General features: G+C 39.5%; 3 protein-coding genes across 4 annotated transcripts in view; 1 reads left to right on the top strand and 2 right to left on the bottom strand.

The window, feature by feature from the left end:
- Nucleotides 1-10,928, top strand: part of itga11b (integrin, alpha 11b) — a 32,162-nt gene extending 21,234 nt beyond the window's left edge. Inside the window, exons 18-30 of one of the 2 annotated variants that reach the window (XM_017486070.3) lie at nucleotides 164-274; nucleotides 399-484; nucleotides 647-845; nucleotides 1,370-1,468; nucleotides 2,698-2,774; nucleotides 3,667-3,750; nucleotides 4,376-4,457; nucleotides 4,587-4,700; nucleotides 5,573-5,656; nucleotides 5,931-6,041; nucleotides 7,664-7,759; nucleotides 8,384-8,497; nucleotides 10,036-10,928. In XM_017486070.3, the coding sequence (XP_017341559.1) occupies nucleotides 164-274; nucleotides 399-484; nucleotides 647-845; nucleotides 1,370-1,468; nucleotides 2,698-2,774; nucleotides 3,667-3,750; nucleotides 4,376-4,457; nucleotides 4,587-4,700; nucleotides 5,573-5,656; nucleotides 5,931-6,041; nucleotides 7,664-7,759; nucleotides 8,384-8,497; nucleotides 10,036-10,098 (1,320 nt within the window). In that variant the 3' untranslated portion in view covers nucleotides 10,099-10,928. Of the gene's footprint in view, nucleotides 1-163; nucleotides 275-398; nucleotides 485-646; nucleotides 852-1,369; nucleotides 1,469-2,697; nucleotides 2,775-3,666; nucleotides 3,751-4,375; nucleotides 4,458-4,586; nucleotides 4,701-5,572; nucleotides 5,657-5,930; nucleotides 6,042-7,663; nucleotides 7,760-8,383; nucleotides 8,498-10,035 lie in introns of both variants that reach the window. The other variant, XM_017486069.3, reaches the window with a different exon arrangement.
- Nucleotides 10,929-12,331: 1,403 nt separating this feature from the next.
- On the bottom strand, nucleotides 12,332-16,404 carry fem1b (fem-1 homolog b). The gene is made up of 3 exons (XM_053685741.1): nucleotides 15,976-16,404; nucleotides 15,481-15,881; nucleotides 12,332-14,839 (listed from the first exon to the last, which is right to left on the bottom strand). The coding sequence occupies exons 2-3, from the start codon at nucleotides 15,726-15,728 to the stop codon at nucleotides 13,204-13,206; spliced, it is 1,884 nt and encodes a 627-aa protein (XP_053541716.1). The 5' UTR covers nucleotides 15,729-15,881; nucleotides 15,976-16,404; the 3' UTR covers nucleotides 12,332-13,203.
- Nucleotides 16,405-22,943: 6,539 nt separating this feature from the next.
- Nucleotides 22,944-25,376, bottom strand: rxfp3.3b (relaxin family peptide receptor 3.3b). The gene has a single exon (XM_017484617.3). It carries the CDS (start codon nucleotides 24,882-24,884, stop codon nucleotides 23,754-23,756), a length of 1,131 nt encoding a protein of 376 aa, XP_017340106.1. The 5' UTR covers nucleotides 24,885-25,376; the 3' UTR covers nucleotides 22,944-23,753.
- Between the last annotated feature and the right edge of the window lie 283 nt (nucleotides 25,377-25,659).

Raw genomic sequence — 25,659 nt, 5'->3', positions numbered from 1 at the left:
ATCACTTTGTTAATACTAAAAAGGATATCAAATCCATACCAGTCTAGACATATTTATCTTAATACTGTATATTTAGAATTTTTGCAATTTATCATTTATTGCATTACATGATTTAACAGATTTAACAGGTTTGTGTATCAAAGTCTGTGTACTGTGTGTACAGGAAACTGCCGATTACACTCGGCCAGTAGTATTCAATGTGGACGTGGAACTGCAGAACCTTGATGAAGGCCCCGTGCTGGATGATAGTTGGTCCACCTCACTACGTTCAGAGGTGACTCACAGCTAAAATAAGCTTTAAATGGCTAAAGTTACCTAAACATTGTTCATTGCTGGAACGCTATGCTTAATGCAGTGTAAGATTAAAGGTGTTTCTTCTTCACATTTTCCTACCTTAGCTGCCGTTCTGGAATGGATGTGAGGAAGATGATCGATGTGCACCTAACTTGATGCTACAGAGCAGCACTGACCTACTGGACCGTAGGTGTGTTGTTGTGGAACCACACTCAAAGATAAAACTGTTGCACACATATCAGACCTGAAGTAATGTTTTTGTGTGATCTTTCACACACAAGCACATACATTGCGCTGTGCACTGCTCTCCCTGGTAGCCTTGTACTGTATGTGTCTCTGTTTTTGTTTCCAGACAGTTCTGTGCTTGGAGACAGTGTGCTACATGCCCACTGTGTGGCCTGAAGGGGGCGAGGGGGAACACTGAGCGTGTGGTGGAAACCAGCAGGAGAAGAGTGCTGGTGGAGGTTCGACTGGAGAATAGAGGAGAAAATGCCTACAACACACAGCTTCACATTTCTCACTCAGCGAACCTGCACTTCTCCAGCCTGATGGTGAAGGTTTGCTTCCACACACACATGCACAGCATCTCAATCAATCTGACTGAGCTTGATCCGATTGAAATTTTGGTGGTGTAGATCTGAAAAAATGAGGTAAAAAGGAAAAAAATTAGCCATGTAAGCACTTGAATCCGACTAGTTTTCTCAATTGGCTTCAAAAAATACCTTGCGCACATACACAGTGCAGTGGAACGCAACGACAGATGCTCTGCGCTTGCGCAGAAGTTTTGTTCGGAATATATGTAGTGCACATGTAAATTAATCTTTGACTCAGATTACAATGTTTAGGGCACATATAACATAAACAGTACTTTCCGAATTTGCAATTGGACTGAATTCATTCAGATTGACGACAATGGGCGCATGTAAACATACCTATTGTGTGTATCGGTCAGCCGGTCCAACCACATGACTTCAACTACTGCCTTGAAGAGACTGAGGGAGGGATGTTGAGTTAGGAGTATAAAGTGTCATGGTTTGTCATTCAAGGTGACATGCTAGTGTGTCCTGCATTCCAGACTCCTCCTGATGTAGAAATCAAGTGTGAGGCAGCAGAAAGAATAAGTCTCCAGAGGAACTGCAATGTCAGTGCTCCACTGATGAGGTCTCTCGCTCAGGTGAGACAAATGCTGCATCCCACTTACCTCGGAATGTTTGCATGCAACAAGCTAGCCAGCTAACTGCGATGAATAATGTATATTGACGTCCTAAAATCAGTGACCTGTATAATAAATGTTATAGATTTAACAAGCAAACATGTATGTACTGTATGTTGATTGATCTAAAGGAAATACTCATACATACAACATAAATCATTTAATGGTTAAAAAAAACTGCTTCATGCTGTGAGCAGCCATGTTGATTTGATGTTACGTGACGAACTTAGGACTGAGGATACCATCCCAAATTCCTGGGTAGGAATTCCAAGTTCAGGGGCATTTTCTTTCTTTCTTGGAAATTATGAGATACAGCCTTCAGTGTATGCATGATAAACATGCCTGTCACCGGCTCATCCCCACATAGTTCTTGGCTGATGATGTTAAAGGGCCAGGGCTTTGCTAATAATAAAAAGATCTGCAGCAAAAGCTGTAGAACATCAACAAAGATGCAGTCCAGAGAAAACAGTCATTAATCTATTAACCTGTCATCCGTAAATTCCTTGAAAGTATATAATTCTTAGAAAGGTTAACAATTATTTCAGCCAAATTTCCAGTCAGTTTCATCTCTCCAAGTAGACATAAGCTATCTATCTTTCGAAGATTTCATTTATACCTGTGAGGTTTAATTTATCCGCAGTATGGTAGATCAGTAATGTTTTCCTTATTATAATGTTTTCCTTATACTCTGCTTTTCCATATTTTATGTTCAATCTGTTAAGCCTTACTTTGTTCTTGCAGAATTCGTAATAATTTTGGTGCTGTGAGTTTTAATTATATACGTATAATATACCCAATGTATTATTTTCAGAGCCATTAGTGTCAAATTATATAAACCGTGATAGAGGAGACACTTTCCCAAACAGAGTTTCTAACCAGGTCCTCATTTTTACACTCTCTCGGCTTCACACACACCTGTGTCGGGTTCTGTTTCTTTATTTATATATTGGTATCTAAAGGAGCACAAAATTCTGGATCTTCAGGGGGTCCTATGAACCTGTTTATGAAACACGTCATTAAACTGTTTGATAGCGTTGTGTTTTGTGAGTGTGTAAAAGCAAATTATTTTGTCTCATGATTTTAAAAAAACAAAAAGTGCATTACTACTGTATATAGAAGCTTAACAATATAGATTGCTGCTTAATTTACCTTGGGTGTGTATGCATATGTTTGAATGTGCTTCATCCTAGGTGACCTTCCGGTTGGAATTGGAGTTCAGCAGATCAGTCTTTCTGGATTACATGCAAGTTTTGCTAAAGGCCTCCAGGTGAATACAAATATATTATTGTTTTAATAGTGCACTCACACAGTAAACAGAAAAGTCACATCGATCTCCACTTTTCTTAAATGTGTATTTTATCTTATGGGCTCCTGAGTGGCGCAACAGAAAAAGCATTCACCCTATTGACTTGTACAGAGTCATGCAGACACCGTAATACGATTGCCCGATTGAGATTAAGACAATATTCTGATTCCCCAAATTTTGACTCCCACCCCTTATGCCTTTTTTATTTGGAAATGTGTTGCATGTAAACACCTTATTCAGAAAATCCACTCAAAGGAGATATATACGCATGCTCAGTCCGCAAGGAATTGTGGGTGCTAACAGACGCTTAGCTGTAGGGTAGGTATTTAGGAATGGCATACTGTATTTACAACAACCATGTATACAGGGATATTTCAATGCCTCTATGCATATAAACATCGTATTCTGCAACCCGAATGTAGACCTTAAAGGGAATTTGATGTGCATGTAAACATAGTCATTGTCAGGAGTTGTGAGTTCAAATCCTGATGATGCCAAAGCCAGGAGCCAAGGGAGCAAAACTGGCTGTGGGTGGGAGGGGTGAACTCCCTCCCCTGGCAGTGACGCTGGTCATCTGTAAGCTCATGTATAGTATGCAGAACAGGGTATATAGCATTTTCTTCCATGCGCGTTCAAGTTGTCTTGTGATGCGTGAGCAGTAGTTTGAAAAGATGCAGTTTGCTGGGTTGACATGTTTTGGCGGAACATGTGTTAGCCTTCACCCCCTAGTTGGTAATAGGGAGCTAGCTGATGGGTGGGAATTGGCAGGTGACCAAACTTGGACGTTTTAAATGTGTATTTTATCCATCATAAAAGTTTAGCTGTGATAAACAATATTTTTCTTTTTTTCTAGCAATGGTGAAGAAGTGACCCCAGAAGACAACATCAATAATATACATCATCCTTTAAGGCATGAAGCTGATATCCTCTTTACAAGGTAATAAAGCACACATAATACATTCCTATTCGGAACAATAAAGTTGATTGTGTCATGAATATCTCTGTCAGTGTTTCTATATGAAATAAGACAATGTATGAATGGACTTTCTTTTTTTTTTTTAAACAACTGTCTTATGGGTCAGTGATGAAGCACATAACTTACCTATGTTTATGTTCTTATCCTTAGCGTCTTACATTATATATACCTATCTTATACACTACTATACAATACTGTATATTAGGGGTTTTATTAATGTGCTTGTTCTAATAAGTTATCATTTCCGTAGTAAGAGTTGTGTTGTTATTGGAAAATAAAACTCTTTGAGGTTGTAACTGTAATGTTGTTTCATGCCGGGCCGCATCACACCACCCCATCGCTGATTATTTTCCTGTAACAACATGCCCTATCAAGCATGAAGCGATTCATTACCTCTCAGTGATATCATCATGAACAAATGTGCAAAATGTGCAAAGCAGTAATTTTTTCAGTGTGAGTGCAGCAAAGAGAAAGTACACTGTGCACACTTTTATATAAGTACAAACCATATACTAGAAGCTAATCTATGCGGCTCACTGTTTTTTGATTATTATCATGATTATTTTTGACTACTTTTATCATCCAGGGATTCCAGCCCTTTTCGCTTTGAAATTAAATCTGTGCCTAATCTAGGCTATGCAGGTTCTACCTTCAATCTGTCCTATCAGGTAGGAATAACTTCTTCTTCCTTTTGCTGTGAAGTTTCTCGTGTGTTTTTATGCCAACTTCGCAAAAAGATCTCACTCAGTGATACAGTTTTTTAAACCCTTTTTTTTTTTTTTGATGTTACACTGCAGCTCCAGAACCTCGGTCTGTTCCCTGTTACTCACCTGCTCCTCACAGTAGATGTCTTTTCTGTGACTAAAAAGGGCAATCATCTCCTGTACATCTCAGACATAAATGTGGATCAGGTATGGAATAAAAGTTAGTTTTTAAATTATTTGTTTCCAGTCAAATACCTACAGTGCCCTCCACTAACACTGGCACCTTTGGTAAATAGGAACACAAATGAAGACATTATTTAATGAAACCCGGGAGATTTCTCTCCCTTCATTTACAGTCCATGTAAACAAAACTTTCAAGCTCCACAAAGTTCATAAATGCATCGTGAACACAATCCATGTGACTCCAGTGGTTTCATCTCAACATTATGAAGTGATATGAAAAAACTAAAAATTAGTCTTTATTCACAAAATATCTTCACTTCCTCATTCATCTCCGACGCACGTTCACAAGAGAACCACAACGTATACGTGTTGTGTTGACATGAGAGCGGACAAATGCAAGTCTTCCTCTATGTCGAAATCTGCAGCGTCCCTCTTCCTCTGCTGTAAACAGTGCAGCGCTTCCGGGTCCGGTTATATCGAAAGAACGTCCGGACCTGGAAGCACTGCACAGTTTACAGCAGAGGGACGCTGTACACAAACTGAGTCACTTAGAACAATCTATGTGTATAAAAAAATAAAATAAAATAAAAAAGTGTCTGCAGATTTTGACATAGAGGAAGACTTGCATTTTTTTGTCTATGTTTCGTAGCTTGAAAATTTTGGTTACATGGACTGTAAATGGAGGGACAGAAATCTCCCAGGTTTCATTAAAAATGTCTTCATTTGTGTTCCGAAGATGAATGAAAGTCTTACAGGTTTGGAACGACATAAGGATGAGTAATTGATGACAGGATTTTAATTTTTGGGTCAACTATCACTTTAAGTTAATGTGTATGTGCTTTGGTGTTCAGTAATGATTTACAGTGTAAGAGTCAGTGTATTTGTGCTATCTCTAGAACTCTGGCTCTCAGTGTACAGTTCCACGCGTCTCTGTAACAGATGTGCCCTCAGATGAAGACCTCTCGCTCACACCACAGCTGGTAATGATCTGTTTGTTGTATTTGATAAAAAGATCGATTTGATAAAAAGAGCTGAAGAGCTCCTGTCCACACTGACTACTGTTTAGCCAGTGCAAAAATACTTTTAGCAGAGATAAAACTGATCTGAAAAAAAGTGTTTATAATCATTTTAATTAGTAGGCCATAAATCAAAAAGACTAAACTACTTGATTTGTTCCTGTACTGCCTCTTCAGGTCCCAGTGCAATCCCTGTCATTTACACGTCTGTATCCCTATTTATTGTTTACTGAAACAGAATTCGTCGACTGCTGTAGCTTTTTCTGCACAGTGCAAGCTCATACTTCTACCCCAACAAGACATCAGTGTGACTGTGGCAGGATGGCTAAACCTCCACACGCTACAGAAAGTAAGCAGCTGGACTTTAACGCATTGTGGCTCCTTTTCAGAAATTAAATTTGCTCTTTGCTCATTGAGGTTTTAATGTGTTCAGTGTGGTAGATCAAGCCTTAACCCTAATATCATGTTTCTCATTAAACAGTACTCGTTTCTCACAGTGTCTTCTCTCTGCTTGTTGATGATACCGACTGATGATGTCTCTAATTTCATATAAGAAACAACTATTTTGGCTTTTTTTAAAATCAGATAGATCTCATGACAAATAAAATGATGTGTTGCTACTACTAGAATGTAGTAAATTATTAGAAAGTCAGTATAAAGTCAATATAAGGAAAGTTATCTGTCTCATTTTAAAGAATCCGTATGTTTTTCTTGTTTGTTTTGTATGTTGCTTGTGAAATACCAGCTATGTTCCAACATCAACAAAATTATATATAACCGAGACTTCTTTTTGGATGGCACATTTTGTGGCAAGATGTCCTATACCTAATTTAGTTTAGTGTACTTTATGTGCCAGAATGCTATACAGTTTCCCCACCTCGAGAAGGCAACTGCAGTTCGTATGAAATGAAATTACTAGAAGAGCTACCTTTACCACAACTCTCAGAACACGTTTTATCAGCCGGTCTTGGCAGTGTTATATGAAGTCTCTTAGGCTAGTTCACACTACACGACTTTCAACGTCGGCAGATCGCTGTGCTGTTCAGACTACGCGACTTTCTGTCTTGTAATCGGAAGTCTTGAAGTCGTTGTGGTGTTCACATTACATGATTGCCCGGCGACAGGGGGTCACGTACGACACGATCTGACAACGGCTTTGTCATCCGACGACTATCTGGTGTCCAAAGTACGTTTTGTCACGAAAACACATGCGAGAAGTGACACTGATATATGAAGTGAGAAACAGGTGTTGTTTATTTGAAGATGGACATAGGATAGAAACAAGTGGTGCGAGCTGTTTTTTTGCGAGCAGATGATTTGTGCTGAAGAAACCCCCAAAAAGGAAAAGAACAGATTAGCACATGCAGGCAGCAGGGATTGTGTGTGCTATAAAGAGAGTTGGAGAGAGAGTTGGAGGTGCTTCTCAATTTATGGTTTATAGGCCATAGGTTTAGCGGGTTTCTGTTCCTCACTGTGACCTCACCCCATGGTTTGCTCTCTCATTGGCTTTAGCTCGTCGCCGCAATCCTTGCCAGTGACGACACTTTTCACGCCACAGGATGTGGAGTTGTCCGACAGCTCCAGATATTTAGCATACCAAGTATCTGTCTAGCGTCGATAATGCCTCGGTGATGTGTTGCCGAGGCTGTTTGATGCGTCGTTGAATAGTTCACACATAACGATCGACTGCCGATTGGCGAGCGCTGACTGCTCACGATTTGCCTCCGAACAAAGGGTTTTTATCGGCAAGCTCAGTGACTTGCAAATCGGGTTTAAAATCATGTAGTGTGAACTAGGCTTGAATCAAAAATCTTAATTATCATTCCTCTGATTCTTATGTAATATAGTAATGTAAAATATTTTGAGTGCAGCAAATCACTTGAAAGAAAAAGGGTGTGGAAAGCAATCACCCATAAAACCAAACAACACAAAGTATGAGTGGGGGAAAAAAAGTACTTCTGTTTTGCCCAGATAAACTTCAAGGCTTTGGAGTTGGTGATAATGGCAGCCATCGAGTTGAGCCCAAACAGCCCTGTGTTCCTGCATGAGGAAAGACCTACAAGACATGTGAGCACTACAAAATAATTCTATTCACAAACAAACCCTGTAAAGCATTTAATAAACGCCAAGTAATAAAACAATAAGGATGAAAACATATAATAACAGAGAATAAAAGTTTTCATCATATGTGCACATGTATGTCTACTTTCTTGAATAATCTTGAACATGTTTACAATAAAAAGAGAGTTACATTCCCTAACAAGATCGCCTAATAATAATAATAATAATAATAATAATAATAATAATAATAATGGGGGCACGGTGGTTCACACCTCCAGGGTTGGGGGTTCAATTCCCACCGCCACCCTGTGTGTGTGGAGTTTGCATGTTCTCCCTGTGCTTCGGGGGTTTCCCCGAATGCACTGTAGTCTGACTGGCATTTAAAATTTGTCCATAGTGTGTGAATGTGTGTTGGTACTGTGTCCAGGGTATCCCCACCTTGTGCCCCAAGTTCCCTGGGATAGGCAACAGAAATATTGACATGTCCAATAGTTATTTCCCGACTATATATAAATATATATAGATATATATATATGTGTGTGTGTGTGTGTGTGTGTATTCATACATCCATATATGCACATACTGTATATCCAGGATTAAGCATTTATTTTTGTCTTGTCTTGTGTGCAGATAATTCTGGAGATTAGAAAGGATGAAGATTACAGAATTCCCATCTGGATTATAATCGGAAGCACTTTGGGAGGCCTACAGCTTTTGGCTCTGCTGGTACTAGCTCTCTGGAAGGCATGTTACCCTGATTCATTATTATACAACATCCATTATATTGTATCAATCAGGTAAACCTCCTTGTAGAGTAGAATTGATGACTGCAACCCATCTATTGCTTTGCAGTTAGTCAGTCCCCCTTTACCGAGGACTAATATAGTAACTGGTAACCAAATATTTATTAGATTATTTTCACCACACCACATTAACACTGACATAGTAGTGTGTGTTACTCTGGTATGGGTCTATTAGGTACAGCAGCACTGTTGGGGGTTTTAAACACCTCAGTGTTAAATGGATAAGACAGAAATTATAGTCTCTTGGTGTACACCTACAAGGTGCAACAATAATGTCGATTTGTCTAATAAACAGATCAGTAAAATACCCAGTATTTAAAAACTCTATCAGAGCCAGATACACTTGTACCAGTGCAACACTAATGCCAGTCACTGCTGTGTTGAGAATGTTCACCACTCCTATAGGACAGGGTAGAAAATGGCTGACAAATTATTCATAGCAACAGACAGGTAACTGTGTACAAAGTGACCAATATGTTTGTTCCAACTGATAAAAGGTCTAATAATATTTTTAAAAATGTTACCAAAAACTACATAACTATAAGCTATGTGGAAACTGAGTATATATGTACTGCAGCATGGTTGAATGCTTGAATTTGACTGGTCAGTAGGTGTGCATTATTTTCGTATAACAGCAAAGGTCGTAACGAACAATTCATATTAATGCACTAATGTATTGTTGTTTCTATAGTAACGGTTCATACACAGGGCAGAAGCTCCATATAATCAAATAATAAATGGATTTGTTGTGTAAAATGGGTTGTTGTTTAACAAAGTTATTCTTATAACTGATGTAGTGAAGTCCTTTGGTAGGAGACATTAACATTTATGGAAGGAGTATCAGTTGTAAGCACTCTCAGTAGCCGAGAGAGAGAGAGAGAGAGAGAGAGAGAGAGAGAGAGAGGAATCAGCTATAAGCTATAATCACTGTGCTATAATGTATAGGTGACCAATAAGACTCATTATCATTATAACATGGGAGAACTGGAACAACTTGTTTCTCAGATGTTCCACAAGTTTAAATCTAACTACCAGAAACCATTAAAATGCATGGTCTGTTCACTAATAAACATTGTAATTGTTGGCAAATCACTGTGGTCTAAGCAGAACAACACGCTCCAGAACATGCTGTTGCATGCCTTTTGTTTGTATAACAGCAGGGTCTGGACTGTGTTGTTCCTTACTTCAGTGGTCACCAACGCTCTTCCTTGAGATGTTCCTGAAGATCTACCTTCCTGCTGGTTTCATGTCCAACCACAAACTCTACAGCACCTGTTTTAGTTGATCAAGAACTTCTTAAGGCATGATTAGATGGTCAGGTGGACACGATTATGGTTGGAGCTAAAGTCTTCAGGAAGATAGAGCTCCGGGAACAGGGTTGGTGACCACTGCCTTACATCTTAGTCTTTGAAGTCAGTCATAATGGATATGTACACATTAGGGAAAAACTCACAATAGGCTCTGTCTGTTTTTCTGTAGCTGGGATTCTTTCACAGGGAGAGACAACGTGAAAAAGATGAGAAGACCACAGAGCAGCGGTAAAGCCACGGTGTGCTCTTTCTTTCACAAGGCTGTAACTCAGGGATGCTCCAGGAGCATGGGTCCGTCTTCGCAGAACTCCGGCCATCTGACATTCGTCATGCACTGCTGAGCCCTCCCACTTTCTCACAGGACCAAAACGTTTGAATGCAGTAAAGATGCGGATCTCTGACGAGTCGTAACTTATGACCAAATTCTTAAACCTTGCAAGGCCTTGACAATACAAGACAGATCTGTAAGCTATTTTAAGAATACAGAGCTAAAAAGAAATGTGGGATTTGTAAATGTAACAAATGTACAGTACTAGATGGAAGTACAATCAAATGCTTAAAAGATCATTTAGAACGCGTTTTGCATTGTAGTGATCGCACATAATCGCTCAATAGTTGCAGTAGCATAAATTCATGTGGATGCACTTGTACATATAGACTTGAACTAGTAACTAACCAGTGACAAAGACATTTCCTTTTGGAATGAATTATGCCAAGGTAATATAAAATACATTACATATCTGCTTTAATGGAGATGTTCCATTGCACCTTAAAGGAACTTCACTTCCTCCATGGATGCATCTTCTTTACTTCAGGCTGACATTTACCATCTAACGACTGTAAGTGAAGCAGATATCACACTTTTTAATCATACATTTTACATTTAACAGCAACTTTATTTGATACAGCACAAGAAGATAAGGCAATGAGCTACTGTTGGGTAGAATAAAGGCCAACTGTTGGGATAACTGTGTTGTTGGTTCATTTTTTGTTTGTTTGCTGGTGTTATTTTGAAATGGCTTCTTCTTAAATTTACGAAATTAAAAGAATATATCTGCGTGAGAGGCCTGTTGTATATTCTCCTGGAGTTAACACTAAGATGGACAGGTTGATATGTTGGTTTTGACTGAGAAGATATTATATTGGATAATTGAATCATTTGAAATTTGCCTCAGTTTACACCGCTATAGGGAATAAAAGCAGACAGCAACAATCAATGGCTTGCGATGAACATTTATTATGTCATTACGCTAATATTTTACTTAAAAACCAAAGTATGCGTTTCATGTTAAAAACTCAGTCGTTCAAAGCATTTAACAATAACGTAATTAACAAGCAGCTTATCAAATATTAGTCACATCATTGCATCTGCTCTACTTATTAGGCTACGATCTTTCTTAGTACGATTTTAACGGCGCTATTTAAATGCTCTTGTTGTAGTCAGAAAGTCAGTTTACTGCTCATGTGAGCGCTTAGTTATTGGTCACCTAATAAAAAAAGTGGGGGGGGGGTGTCTTTTTTTACACACTTACAATCACAGCAAATGCATGAAGTAGGTTGGCTGTTTATTTTTAGGTCGACCTACACTAACAATTTCAAATAGGCTTATATACTCCTGGGCAAAAATAAAATAAAATAGGCCAAGTCCAAAATGATCTTAATTTTAATGGTCTTAACAACAAATCATTGGTCAGACAATTAACAAGAATTAAACAAAGGCACTCCTGAGACCTCCTGTGGCACCGTGTGCTTGTTTACTTTTACTGCAGTGAACTGTTTGGGAAATTTACTTATGCGGTCTTCAAGTACTCAAAGGGAAAAATCATGATAACGATTAAAACGTTTGATGTCAAATTCGGGCGAACATATTTCTGAGTGTACAAAATTAATATAAAATCAATAAAATAAAAAGGTTAAAACATTTAAAGAAATCAAAGGGAAAAAATATCCCTTACAAAAGTTACTTTATCTACTTGTTTAATTCTTGCTAATTTCCTGACCAATAATTTGTATAAGACCATTAAAAGCTTAATATTTTGCCATTTTGGACTTGGACCATTTTTCTTTTCCCTCCCAGGACTGTACATGAAGGACAAATTTAGTATTATTCCATACTATAGATTCAGGTGTTTTGATTTACATGCCGACCAATATAGTTATTGCAATAGACGGCACCGATCTCATAGCCAGTATCTGGACATCGGAGGGGAAAAAAGGAACGAATTTGAATCTGTAACAAATTTTATACTTAAAATCCGTGGTGCTACCTGAGCAAGGTGAGCACATTTTTAAAATCCAATTTAAGGTGGACTGCATCACATTGCATTCTCCATACATATATGTATAAATCATATGAATGGATGATGTATACAAACAACACACGATATCGTACAGTCTAAGGTGTACCTAATAAAATGGCTATTGAGAACATGAACTGAACACATGACCTCTTGAATCAGACTGTGTAAAGAAGAGATGACAAAACATTTAATGTTGGCTTAATCTCGGTTCATTAGATTAAAAATAAAAATTACAACCTCGTTACAATCACTCGTTCTCAAAGACAGAAAGCAAAGACTCAACATTTAAAGTCAAAGTTTGCAGACTCCGCCTCTTCCTTGCACAGAGATCCACATGCAACATTGCTTCTCAGACTTTAATGAAAAGATCCAAGCACCATCCAGGACAAGGCACAGCAGCACACGGTCATGTAGATATGACTTTACAATGGCATGATGGGAAACAGTGAGAAATGAAAGAACTTAAAAAAAAAAAAAAAAAAAAGTAAAAGAACCCATCAGAGGCACAGCTTAGTGTATTTATTTAAAAAAGAAATTTGTGTACAGCCTGGCAAAGAAAGTTTCAATTTTAGTACACCAATCTGCTAAAGATTCCTTAGAAAATAGATCTTAGGTTTTAAATAATTTTTTAATAAAATATGTTAAAACATAATTAACAAAACCATCCCACGCAAAGTGCAGTCAGTAAAAAGCTGTTCTCTCTGGGGATTTTGTCATTCACATAAAAACGAGTTTCATTTCAGTTCCTTACCCCCAAAATGCACTGAGGAGTTATTTCAATATCGTATGTCGCACCCCATTACTTTGTATGAAGTGAGTGTAAACGATGGCCGGGGTGGGGGATCAGTCTAGATAAATCTGTACATCAGATGCATATGAGTGTGAAGGTCATTTTTAGATCCATGTGACGAGCACTTTTAACTAAGGGGAAGAGAGTTTGTTATTTAAAAAAAAAAAAAAAAAAAAAAAAAAGATCAAGAATAACCAGCACCATCAGATCAGCTAAAAACTTCAAAAACTGAAAGAAATATAATAGATTAATGAAACTCAACAAACTCCTCTAGGCTTTTAGGAATCTGGTTTCGGTAGAGGATGTGATGCTGTCGGACGGCCCGAGCAGCCAGGCACTTTAGACTCATTTTCATCTGCGTTTTCAGTAGGATCTCCGAGACACCCGTAGTGCTCTTCTCCAACGGCGTCTTCTTCTGCTTGTTGGTCATGTCAGTGTGAGCTCCGGCCTCCACTAGACTGATGATGATGGCGTGCAGGGTGAGGAAGTCACTGATGGGCCGATTGTACTGCACGATGAGGTGCAGAGGACTGTTTCCTTCATTATCTACGCAGTTCACCTGTGCGCCACAGTCCAGTAGTATCTTAGTGACTTGCGCATTGGGGAAGCTGCACACGTCGTTCGTGTGGAAATCATCCACTGGAGTGCTGGAGCTGGCGGCCAGGTGGAGCAGCGACGAGCCTTCTCGGGTGCGCGGGTCGAGTCGGATTAGATCGTAAATTTGCTTGTTGATGCGTGCACGGTCCTCGTTGTCGCACTGCGTCTTGGTGGAGATGCACACCAGGTAGAGAAATGTAAAAATGTTTGACTCGTAGCTGTCAGAGCACGCTGGACGCTCAGCCTCGGAGGCCGTTTCCAAGCGCGCCATGCTGCGCCGGATCTCCAAGACACTGCAGCACAACACCTGCTCGACGTCGGGCGCCTGAACTGGCTCCTTCAGGTGTACCATCTGTGAAAAAACTTGTGCAAAGCGCAAGAGGTCCTTGTGCGTGTTACGGTTGCTTCGTTGGCGCAGGTGCAAGGCATGTAGCCACAGCTTAATGCACTGTTCAAACTCCATGTTGTCGGCATACACGGCACCACGGTATATGATGGGATGCGAAACGTCTACGCTGTCCGATCCAAGGATGCGTTCACGGACCATCAGTCCTTCCATGTGTAGCGCATCACGGTCCTGCCTGATGGCCTCCAGATCCTGAGGGGTCCTACACTCCATGCGGCCACCGTAAGCTTCCACGGGTGGTGGGAGCTCTTTGGCAATGACCCTTTCAGGGTTGCGGTAGCGCTCCAGCATGGCCAGATACAAGTAATGGTATGTCTTGAGGATGTCATAATTCTCACGGTCGTTAGCAAAGGAAGCTCCAAGCAGCTCTAACGCTTCGATACGGCTGTGAGAGTCGCAGTCAGCATGCGACAGAAGCAACTCAACAACGTCTGCCTTGCAGCTTTCTGCCGCCATTTTGAGCGGCGTCATGCCGTGGCCGTTCACCACCATGGCTGCCTGACATCGCACCAGCTCCTTCACGATTTCCAGATGGCCAGCCTCGGCGGCGAAGTGCAGCGCCGTGGCGCCGCACTGGGCCTTCGCGTTAGGGTCGGCGTTTTCCTCAAGCAAAAAGCGCACCACGTCTGGGTGTCCCTTATAAGCAGCTATCATCAAGCAGGTATTGTCATACTTATTGGCAATGCTGATGTCGGCGTTATGTTTCACCAGGTAGCGCACGATGTCTAGCCGACCGTCGAAGCAGGCAGCCCTGAGAGGGGTGGAGTTGGTCAGGGTGGTGTGGTTTACGTTGGCGTTGTGAGACACGAGAAGCCGCACGACTTCGAAGTGTCCAGCACCTGCTGCGCACCAGAGCGCCGTGGCTCCGTCGATCACATACCTGGAGAAAAGGGTACAAAGCGAGGAAAGGAATTTGTGATTGTTCATTCTTCAAAGTCAGATTAATTCATCAAGAACTAGCAAATCTGTACATGAGCTATTCGTTTAATATTATGAGATCACAAAAATCCACACCAATAGTTTCCCCAGTTGCGTCCATAGTGTGAGCGGCTGAGAAGGGTCCGCTGTCCTTATATAAGTACAAGAGTGGCCTCTAGAGGCCAAATAAAATCTATCACTGATTTTTTTATTATTATTTTGGATGCCTCACTTTTTATTTGTTATGTGGGGTGTTACTTTGTGGTTCAGTTTGGATTAGGGGCACCCCATATATATATATATATATATATATATATATATATATATATATATATATATATATATATATATATAGATAGATAGATAGATAGATACACACGTGTATATATACACACAGTACATTTTCATGGTACAGGCGGTAATGTTTATTTTTGAAATAAAGCTCAGCAGTATTTTACACTGAGTGTTGTGTTTTCATTCAGTATCAATTTTAAAAACTACCGTTTGATTATAAGGAAGTCGGTACCGCCACAACTTAGTTATCAGTATCGGTATCAGTAAAATCCAGTATCGATCGAATATCGAACATTATAGTGCTCTTACCCGTCAAACCTGACTGTCCCGGTCTGCTCAGTGTCCACTCTGTAGTGGTCCAGAAGGAGCCGGACCACTTTGTCATGGCCGTTCCTTGCTGCTATGATGAGAGGAGTGGAGCGTTGACCAGCCAGCTGGGTTACATAGTCCAACAGGTACCGAGTCTCCGAGGCAGAATGGTTGAGTAAAAGAGCAGCTAGGGTCAGGACTCTGCCTTCACTGGCCGCTTTATAAACGTAGTCTGCCAACGACTCCATTCGGGCCGCCGGTTCTTCTTCCGTCTGCGTGAGTATCTCCCACAGGTCTGACAAAAACGCGGCTCGGCTCCCATTAAAAAGTCAGTCTGAGCTCACAAGCTCATGAGAAACATCCTCATGTGCTCGATTTGACCCATGACTGCATGCTAACTCCTAACGAACCGACACAAATAATAATAATAATAATAATAATAATAATAATAATAATAATAATAATACTGTTAACTAGTCTGAGATGTCAACAAACCTGGCAGGGTTACACTCTCCACACTGAATACTCACAAGCCAAAGCACACATTACAATAAAAATATCCATCACATACACTGCTTCCCTCCGTTTAGAGACTGTATAAGCATTTAGACAGCTAGCTAGCTAACCTTAATGATGTTCTTAGCAAGCTAACTACAGGTGACTCGACACAGGAAGACTTCCTGTTGGTTCTTCCTAAGCTCTCTGCGTATTGACGTATTAACGGTATCGAATTGTGTTCGTGAGTTTTCGCTATAAAAGAAACAAAACCGCAAACACAACACGTACACGCTTAACCTTTAAATTAAACTCCCACAAAGCTAAGCTAGCAGTTTCCGGAGATAGTAGCAGAAAAACTAGTTCTGTTGCTTACTTCCGGTTGCGCTCAAGAAAATATTTCAAAAGAAAAGTTCGAACAAAAGCAGGTACAGAGCCCAATCGTGTGTAAATGTGAAAAAGGACATTTGTAGGAAGATCCCACTTTTTGCTGATGTCTACAGTAATTGCTCACATTTACAAAATGAACCTACAATAAATAATAAGTATATTTAATGACAGTAAAGGTCAGTGTTTAATAATAATTTTAAAAATCTTCATTAAATTAATAAAATAATTTCTTAAAAATTGAGGTTGTTCAATTTAGTTTTATACATGTTCTCATATTTATAGCTATATTTTGTTGTAATGTGACAAGTGATAATCTCAAGGTTTACTGGGTTGTATATGATTCTTATATGACTGTCTTTCATACTGTGGGTTTTAGTGAAGTTTATTGAAAACAAACACCGTCAACAACAAACACGACAATTCCTCTTCAGCATTCAGCAACTCCACGCGAGACGCCATGTTTGTAAGCGTTGCTGTGGTTATTCCGACAAACTACTTCTCTGAGCTATTTCCTTTTGGTTTATATGACGATTACTCGGAGTCGCCCCCTTTCGTTTCAAAGAATATTACAACTGCGAGCGCATCGAGTATAAACGCCTCGTGCGATTGTGGAGGTGCGCGCTGCGGAGCCGGGAGAAAGTATAAACAAGGCTTTAACTACATGAGGATGAAGTTGATGTTCCAGAAGCATCTGGAGCTTTTCTTTTAAGAAATCTGTCCATATTCTTATGCACGTCACACGCTAATTATTAGGATAAAATGTTACGTATATGGATGTTGAGGCACACAGATGGTAGGGTCAGAATTTGGAACCAACAGCATGAATCCATGGACCCAACCTACCTTGTGTCAACAGTCCAGACTGGTGGAGGTGGTTTAATGGTGTAGGGAATGTATTCTTGGGACACTTTGGGCTCATTAATACCAAACAATCATCGCTTGAATGCCACAGAGTATTTGAGTATTGTTGTTGACCATGTGCATCCCTACATGGCCACAATTTACCCATCTATTAAATTCACCATGTCACAAAGCAAAAGTCGTCTCAAACTGGTTTCATGAACATGACATTGAGTTCAGTGTTCTTTAGTGGCCTTCCCAGTCACCGGATCTGAATCCAGTGGATCACCTTTGGGACGTGGTAGAACGGGAGAGTCACAGCATGAAAGTGCACCTGAAAAATCTGCAGGAATTGCATGAAGCAATCATATCAACATGGACCAGAATCTCAAAGGAACGTTTCCAACATCTTGTGGAATCCATGCCATGAAGAATTGAGGCTATTTTGAGAGCAAAGTCAGGCCCTACCCAGTATTAGTATAGCGTTCCTAATAAAGTGTTCAGTGGGTGTATTTCTATGCCTCCTCCACTAGGTGGTGAAATCAGTGGTTCAATGATTGTAGGATTTCTGTGGAATTATCATCGTAAACTGCAGATAAAATGATTAGATTGTAGAATTGATCCAAACAGAGTCAATATAACAGCAAGGTCAAATTTGCAGTGAAAGAACTCAAGTGTCCTGCACAGAACCATGACCTCAACCCCACTGAACACCTTTGGGATGAACTGAATCCCCACAACCACACTCCAAAATCCTTCCCAGAAGAGTGAAGGTTATTATAACAGCAAAAGGTGGACTAAATCTAGAATGGGATGTTCAGAAGCTGATATGGGTGTGATGTTCAGGTGTCCACAAACATTTGGTCGTATAGTATATGTTTTCATTTTCATTTTTATATTACTTCATCACATATTTATTACATTAATCTCACTTATAAACAATGTATTTCTGCCACAGAACTGCTGCTCGCCGTTTGTTTTTTTTTATGTTTGTTTGTCTCACCAATCTGTGAAAAATACTAAAGACTATTGTGCATGAAAATCCCAGTAGATTAGGAATTTATGAAATACTCAAACCAGCCTGTCTGGCACCATCAACATTGCCAAAAAATGTCAAAAGCACTGAGATCACATATTCCCCCACTCCGATGTTTGATGTGAACATTATCTAAAGCTCTTGGCCTGTTCCTGCATGATTTTATGCATTGCTCTGCTGCCAAATGATTGGCTGATTAATTGCGTGAATGAGCAGGTGTATATGTGTTCCTATTAAAGTGGCTGGTAAGTGTATATTTCTAATGTATAACACTTACAACACTATTAACCAAGCTGCATTATTACAACTTTGCTTTCATACAACTGGAGAATCCATGTGGGTTGATTGTGATAACAATTTTAAAATCATACTAGATGGTTTTATGAGCTGAACCAGTCAAAAGACTTAGTCTTTTGACTTAGTATGTTGATGCTATTACATTCCAAGTGTTTGGAATGTAATAGTGTCAACATACCTATTGAAAGGAAAAGATGACATGAATATATCACACTGTTATTAATGCTAAAGTCCTGCATTATATAAGCACAGAACTACCACACTGAAAACAATATGAGAGGACTTTTCTGGCTAGTGCATACATGACTTTTTGTTGGTGTTACCCAACTTGATGTTTTACCCAAAATAAGTTCCAGTGAACTGTTTCTCAGGTCAGAAGGTCAGTATGTTTTCACTGCTGAATAAAATTTCAACATTCTGAATTCACATCGACTTAGCTATGTTTGGACAAAATGAAGCTATTATCCTCAAACAAATAATAAGTAGCCTAACAGTCGCATGCCAGATGTCATTCTTTGAGAATGAGAGTGTGTTTGCCTTTTAAACCACATTCACTGCAAAACAAAGCTTTTAAAAGCATTTTAACAGGTGCCAAGGTAAAGAACAAAATGGCGAGGTGGTTTGTGTATAAAACAGGTGTTACTGAAGCGCTTTAAGCAGTTAACGATCAAAGATGGTGTTTAAATGATTACCGATCTCAGGTGACCTTTCCTCCTCCTGCAATATCTTTCAGCCATGGGTTCCAGATGGTACTACACCTCCTGCATTCGATCAGATCATGATATACACTTTTAACATTTTAGAGACAAGGTCCAAAATGACCTTTCCTTGTATCTATAATGCAGGAGGAGAAGTTCCTAGCCGTCAGTGTGTGAGGCTAGAAGTCCGTAAACAAGTACAGCATTATTCAAGCACAGGCAAAATACAAAAAATAAACGAAAGAAATCCTTTCAATTCCTGAAGCCGATATTCTTAAGCAGCTGATAACTAAGGCTCTAGTTTCACTTGTGAAAACTTACACATCTTAAAACACAATTTTCAGGCCTAATGGTCTGACGGTAAGATAACGGTTTCTCTTTCTCCTGCCTTGTAGTCTTCCTTGAATTTTCCTGGAACCTATACAAACTGATCTTTTTAATTAGGTAGAAGTGGCTAATACCAAAACAGAACAGGAATTAAAACCTCAGAATAAACATACATAAATATAGAAATAAATACAGACAAATGTCAGTATTGCAGTATTAACTGCAATATATTTGTTGTATTTGTATCAAAATACAAAATACCACTTTCAATTGACTGTTCTTTCAAATCAGTAACTAAGAAGTGTGTGTGTGTGTATATATATATATATATATATATATATATATATATATATATATATATATATATATATATATATATATATATACAGTGCATTTCATCCTCATGGACTTCACCAGATTTGTTCTTGATGTGAGATGTTACTCCACTCTTCCACCAAGGCATTTGCAAGTTCTCGATCACATCTGGGGGGACACATGGTTACATTTAATTTTCCACTGCAAGGACGATCAGCTGTCCTTCCTGTCATCCTGTAGCACTGTCTTAGGCATCTTACATTACAGATGAAGGAATCATCACTACAAAAAAAAACCTAGCAAATAGTGTATATATATATATATATATATATATATATATATATATATATATATATATATATATATATATATATATATATATATATATTATACTACAATACTACCAAATTGAATTGGTTACTACAAATATCATATATGGATATTAAATATAGTCTTTTTTTATATTAAATATCACATACATCAGCTGATCAAAGACTGAACTGAAAGCACCTTGTGTATCCTCTAATATCCTGTCACAAAGTCATAAACAATCATAATGTTTAAGAATTTTGACCAATAAATGTTATGAAAGCCCTACACTCTAGTTGGCAAAGGAAAGCAAAGTCAGGATACAGTACAAGCGTAATACTGACTAGTTGAAGGATAGGATTTTCCATAGAAATGTTTATCGGTGTAGTAGAGCCATAACTCTTTTTAATTATGTAAGCAGTAATTATCTACTTGATACTGAGTACACACATAATTCTTCTTGTCACTTATAAACACTGTCAAGGTGGAAGTTTGTACTATCCTCGTCTCTTTCAGCAAGCCTTCCCCCATAAACGATAACATGTGGATCTCTGAGCGGAAATGTGGCACAGCTGTAGCTGTGGAAACTTAAACAACTGTTATCCCAACAAGAGAATAAGAACTCTGCACTTTGACAGCAATCCAAATGACATTTCCCATGATTGCATGTCTAACCTGGTACATGATGAATCCTTTTTCACGTTATATTATACAGCATAAATATAAAGAATAATTTTTGGATATGTAAAAAGGAACATTTAGTTTTCCACCTAAAGTTAAGTATAATAATATTTGATAACCTGAATATACTCCATCATCACATCACCTGTCCCCATTGGAATTATGGGACTGAATCATGTCCAGTGTTTTTAAAAAAATATATACAAATAATGTGGTATTTTTAATGTAGTATTTGAAAACAGCATTTTGGACATCCTAATCTTCCTTACAATATTGTCTCACTTTTTAAAATAGAAGTAATCAAACTTTAGCAAAACACAACTATTAACATCACTAAACCAAAGCCAATTGTATCCTTTAAGTAGTAGAAGATGAGGTCACAGATCAACAAGCTAACACACACACACACACACACACACATATATATATATATATATATATATATATATATATATATATATATATATATATATATATATATATATATATATGTTAGCTTGTTGACCTGTGACCTCATCTCATCTTCACACACCATGGACAATTTAGAGATGTCAATCAGCCTAAAATGCATGTCTTTGATCTGGGGAAAGAGGCCGGAGTACCCGGAGGAACCTAGTCGTCGTCCCCCCCCCCGCCCCCCCGCCCCCCCACCCATTTGTGAAGCAAATGTGCTAACCATTAATTCACCATGCCCCCCAGTCAAAAGTGTGTCAAAGCCAAATGAGACAAATAACTGGATTTAGAACAAAACAACCATAATGTTACAATTTAAAAAAAAAAAAAAAAAAACACTACAGAAACTGCTGCATTTCAATGGAACAAAAAAAAAAAAAAAAAAAAAAACGGCTTGTATGATTATTTTAAGCTTCAGATTTCTTGGTATTTTTTTCATATCTAGTTGACTAGAAACATCAGCTGGCAACATTCTCAAAGGCACAAGGACAGCGGGTGTGCAGTATTTGGAACAGTATTTTGGAACAGTATAAGTGAACAGTGATGATCAGAAAAAAATCACTTCATATTTTTCTTTCTTGTATATGAAATTCTGTGCTATGGTGATCAACTGGTGCCCCATCCATGGTGTAAAAATGAATTAATATTTTTGCACTTATTGAAGAAATTGTGTGTGTGTGTGTGTGTGTGTGTGTGTGTGTGTGTGTGTGTGTGTGTGTGTGTGTGTAAAAACAACATTACAGTCACCTCAGTTATCACCATGATTTATAGAAACAACCAACAACTCTTTACATGCTTGTAGATCCAGATGTGAGTGTAAACAATATATGGAGGGAATGGGGCAGGAAAGAAAATTACCCTTTTTTTTCAAAGACTAATCATTTTAATACTTTTGCTTCACCTTTTTTTATGGTTATTACTTACACAATCTGAAGACAAAAACGAAGTCTAATAGACAGCACGCTACTAATCAAGCACTAACTCTTATAATAGGCATTACATTACAATCCTGATAGTATAAACAATATTAATACACACAGAGACACACACATACAGAATAACACCTTTACTGATAAGTACCTGTCAGGAAGGTACTTGGTTAAATCATTCACGAAGCGTGGGATCTTTTAGGGAATGAACACTTGTTGGCAGTTTGTCTGTGAAGGTCAGAATCAGAATCAGGATCTGTTTGTAAAATGTCAGAAGACATGTTTTCTGAATTTTCAAAATGTTTAAGATGTTTATGATTCATGACAGAAGACTAGTTTAGGGTAAAAATAATTCAGTTCAACCTTTTATTAGTGTACATTTGTATAGTAGTATGTGTTGTTTTGATGTATCTGCTAACAATAATCCAAAGTCCATGGACCATATTCTACCGTTCATACCTTAATTCATCATCCTTACTGTAGCCATCCCTCATTAAAAAGGTTCTCATCTGGCATGTTTTTGCTGTGTATGTCTGTTTAAACAATAAAACCTATTATGTCAATGTACACTCTAGCATTCAGTCCATTAAAACCACAGCTCTGTGGAAAATGTTAATTAGATGGAATAACAACTTTGCGAAAGCCTTTAGTAACCACGATTTAATCGAGTTTATGGAAAAACCAAACATCGCCTCGATAAGATAAGACTTTATTACTCACATTACAATCAGAAGCCTAGTCAGAGTGTGTACATTCATTTCCTTTGGGGCATAACCGACAGATTATTAAGAGCATATGTACACTTTTATGACACAAGGCAGAAGCTTAAAAACTGAAGAACATGCTGTATTTCACAGACAAAAAAGAGAAATTAATAAAAATGTAGGTCTGTTTTAAATGGTAAACACTAGGACACGGTTCAGGACATTTACACAACACTGAATATAATTGTTCGCCAAATTGAATTAGTAAACGTTTCTTTCGAATACGAATGTGATGTAAAGGATGCCTGTGAGTTCAAGCATGGGTTTATTAACATTTCACTGTACAATAAAACAGGTTCCGTGCGCACACGTGTGTGTGTGTGTGTGTGTGTGTGTGTGTGTGTGTGTGTGTGTGTGTGTGTACACCACTAGTGAAAATGTACAATATATACATATTTAGTATTTTCAAATAACAGCCAAAAAAGCCAAACTTTTCAGTTCACGTCTACGGTGTTAAAGCAGCAATAAGCAATTTATACAAGTCAGTGTGGACACAAATGCGCATTGCGCGTGTTACTCTGATAAAAAAAAAAATAGACTGAATGCTTTTATGTGTTAATTAAGAGCCTGTGTGTGCTGATTGGCCACACGGGCCTCTTCTCTGGAGGGAGTAGATCTAATTACAATACTGTAAGTGTTAATTCAATACTTTAACACTGCACGTTTGCATGCACAAAGGACGCATTAGCCAAACTGTATGCTTGTAATTTCGATCCTTGTGCATTATTTTACCTTTATGTCACAGCGAGCCATTAACTGTAGGGCTGGTGTCGCACTGAGCATTAAACAGAGACAGTCTGTACTGCTCGCGATCTACTACATTGAGTGGAATCACTGCCTGGCTGTCCTCGCGCTCTCCTTTACCACTACCGGAGAACGGGCGAATCTGGCAGCTGTTCGACATCGACGGAGAGGAAATCCTCCAAAACAAGTCTTTGAGCATTTTCCTAAACTCCCTTCTCGTGAGGCAGTACAAGACCGGATTTAAGCAACTGTTGGCGTGCGCCAGGCAAGACGCCACTGGGAAAATGTACGTCTGGACAAAGTAGTACGCACGGTCAAAGTTCACGACGTCCAGCTTTACCAGGACGCCCCAGAACGTCACGGCTTGGTTTGGCATCCAGCAGATGAAAAACGACAGCACGACGACTGTCACTGACCGAGTGACCCTTGATTTGCGCCTGAGAAGGTTGTTGTTCATGCTGCGGAGACTCAGGAAGCGCAGGAGCAGCACGTAGCAGACGCACACGATCAGCATGGGGAAAACGAAGCCGATTAAAATTTTCTGGAGGTGGTACAAGCCGAGCAAGTGGTTGCTGGGGAAACTTATCAAGCACAGGTTATCACCGAACACTTTCTTTTGCGCGGAGAAGATGATGGTCGGTGTTGTGGCGATCGTGGCGAGGAGCCAAAGCAGCGCGCTGGCCCAGCGGCCCGGGCACGCACAGTGCCGACTGCGGTCCTTCAGTGCCGACGCGACGGCCGAGTAGCGCGTGATGCTCATGGCCGTGAGGAAGAACACGCTCGCGTACATGTTCATCACCGTGACCGATTGCACCACTTTGCACATGATGTGTCCGAACGGCCAGCTGAAATCACGCGCAATTTCCACGGCCCAGAATGGCATGACCAGCACGAACTGGAAGTCGGTAGCCGCCAGGTTCATGATGAACAGGTTGATCGTGGACGGCCTCCTTCCCTGACGGGACCTCATCAGGAAAAACACCAGCACGTTGCCCACCAGACCCAAGGCGCACACAAACGCGTAAATGAGCGAGATCAAGAAGCGCAGCGCCTGAGAGCCGCCCGAAGACCCGGAGTTCTCCTGCCTGGAAAAGTTGGAGAAGTTCGTGTTCACAAAGTCCTCCATCGTCTCCAACCGCGCCAGTCTGTGTACGAGTTACATATCACCATAAAGACTGTAAATAAAAAGTAGGAAAACGAAATAAGTGTGAATACCACGGTTTGGTTATCTTGGAAAACGCATCTGGACATCGCACATCTGGTTTCTTGTCGTGTCCCTCAGCGGCTGCATATTTCAGTCTACAGGTTTCCCCGCGGTCAAGTTGGTTTTATATTGGACAGTTGCTGGATGTTCGGGCTTCTCTCTTTTCTCTCTCTCTCTCTCTCTCTCTCTCTCTCTCTCTCTCTCTTGTGTGGCTGCTGCTTTGTTGCGCGCGACTCTTAACGCGTGCGCGCGCCCGCTACATGCAGCAATCGGTCAAAAATCATTCGGCTCACGCGCGACAGCAGCAGCAGCAGCAGGGGTTGGAGGAGAAAAAGAAAACATTTCCTTTTACTGCAGTTTTCATGTCCCGTGTATAAGCAGAGCTCTGCCTTTCTTATAACCCAGATGTACTTCGACCCTTACTGATTGAGGCGACCCAATAAAGAAACCCGCCCACTGTTTAATCATTGACTTCACTACTTGTCTCTAGTTCAGTTACTATTCTGAAGACCAAAAAAAAAAAAGAAAAAAAAAAAAAAAAAAGGAAAGAAACATTCCTGGAACTGAGTGGCTCTCAAAGTGGGGCCTGTGAGGGTCCACAATGTTTTATTTTTGTTACAGTACTGCAAAATGATCTTATTTTATCTTATTACAACAGCCTTTAGGGTGCATAGTGGTTTAGTGATTAGTACATTTG

This window comes from Ictalurus punctatus, chromosome 14 (genome assembly GCF_001660625.3).
Source record: "Ictalurus punctatus breed USDA103 chromosome 14, Coco_2.0, whole genome shotgun sequence".
Taxonomy (NCBI): domain Eukaryota; kingdom Metazoa; phylum Chordata; class Actinopteri; order Siluriformes; family Ictaluridae; genus Ictalurus; species Ictalurus punctatus.
The sequence above is the reverse complement of the archived record's forward strand: the minus strand, read 5'-3'. Positions and strand labels throughout refer to the sequence as shown.

Coding starts and splice junctions, on each gene's coding strand:
- rxfp3.3b (XM_017484617.3), bottom strand. CDS start 24,884: ATGGAGGACTTTGTGAACACGAACTTCTCCAACTTTTCCAGGCAGGAG.
- fem1b (XM_053685741.1), bottom strand. CDS start 15,728: ATGGAGTCGTTGGCAGACTACGTTTATAAAGCGGCCAGTGAAGGCAGA. Junction 14,840..15,480: donor GGGACAGTCAGGTTTGACGG/GTAAGAGCACTA, acceptor CCTTTTCTCCAG/GTATGTGATCGACGGAGCCA.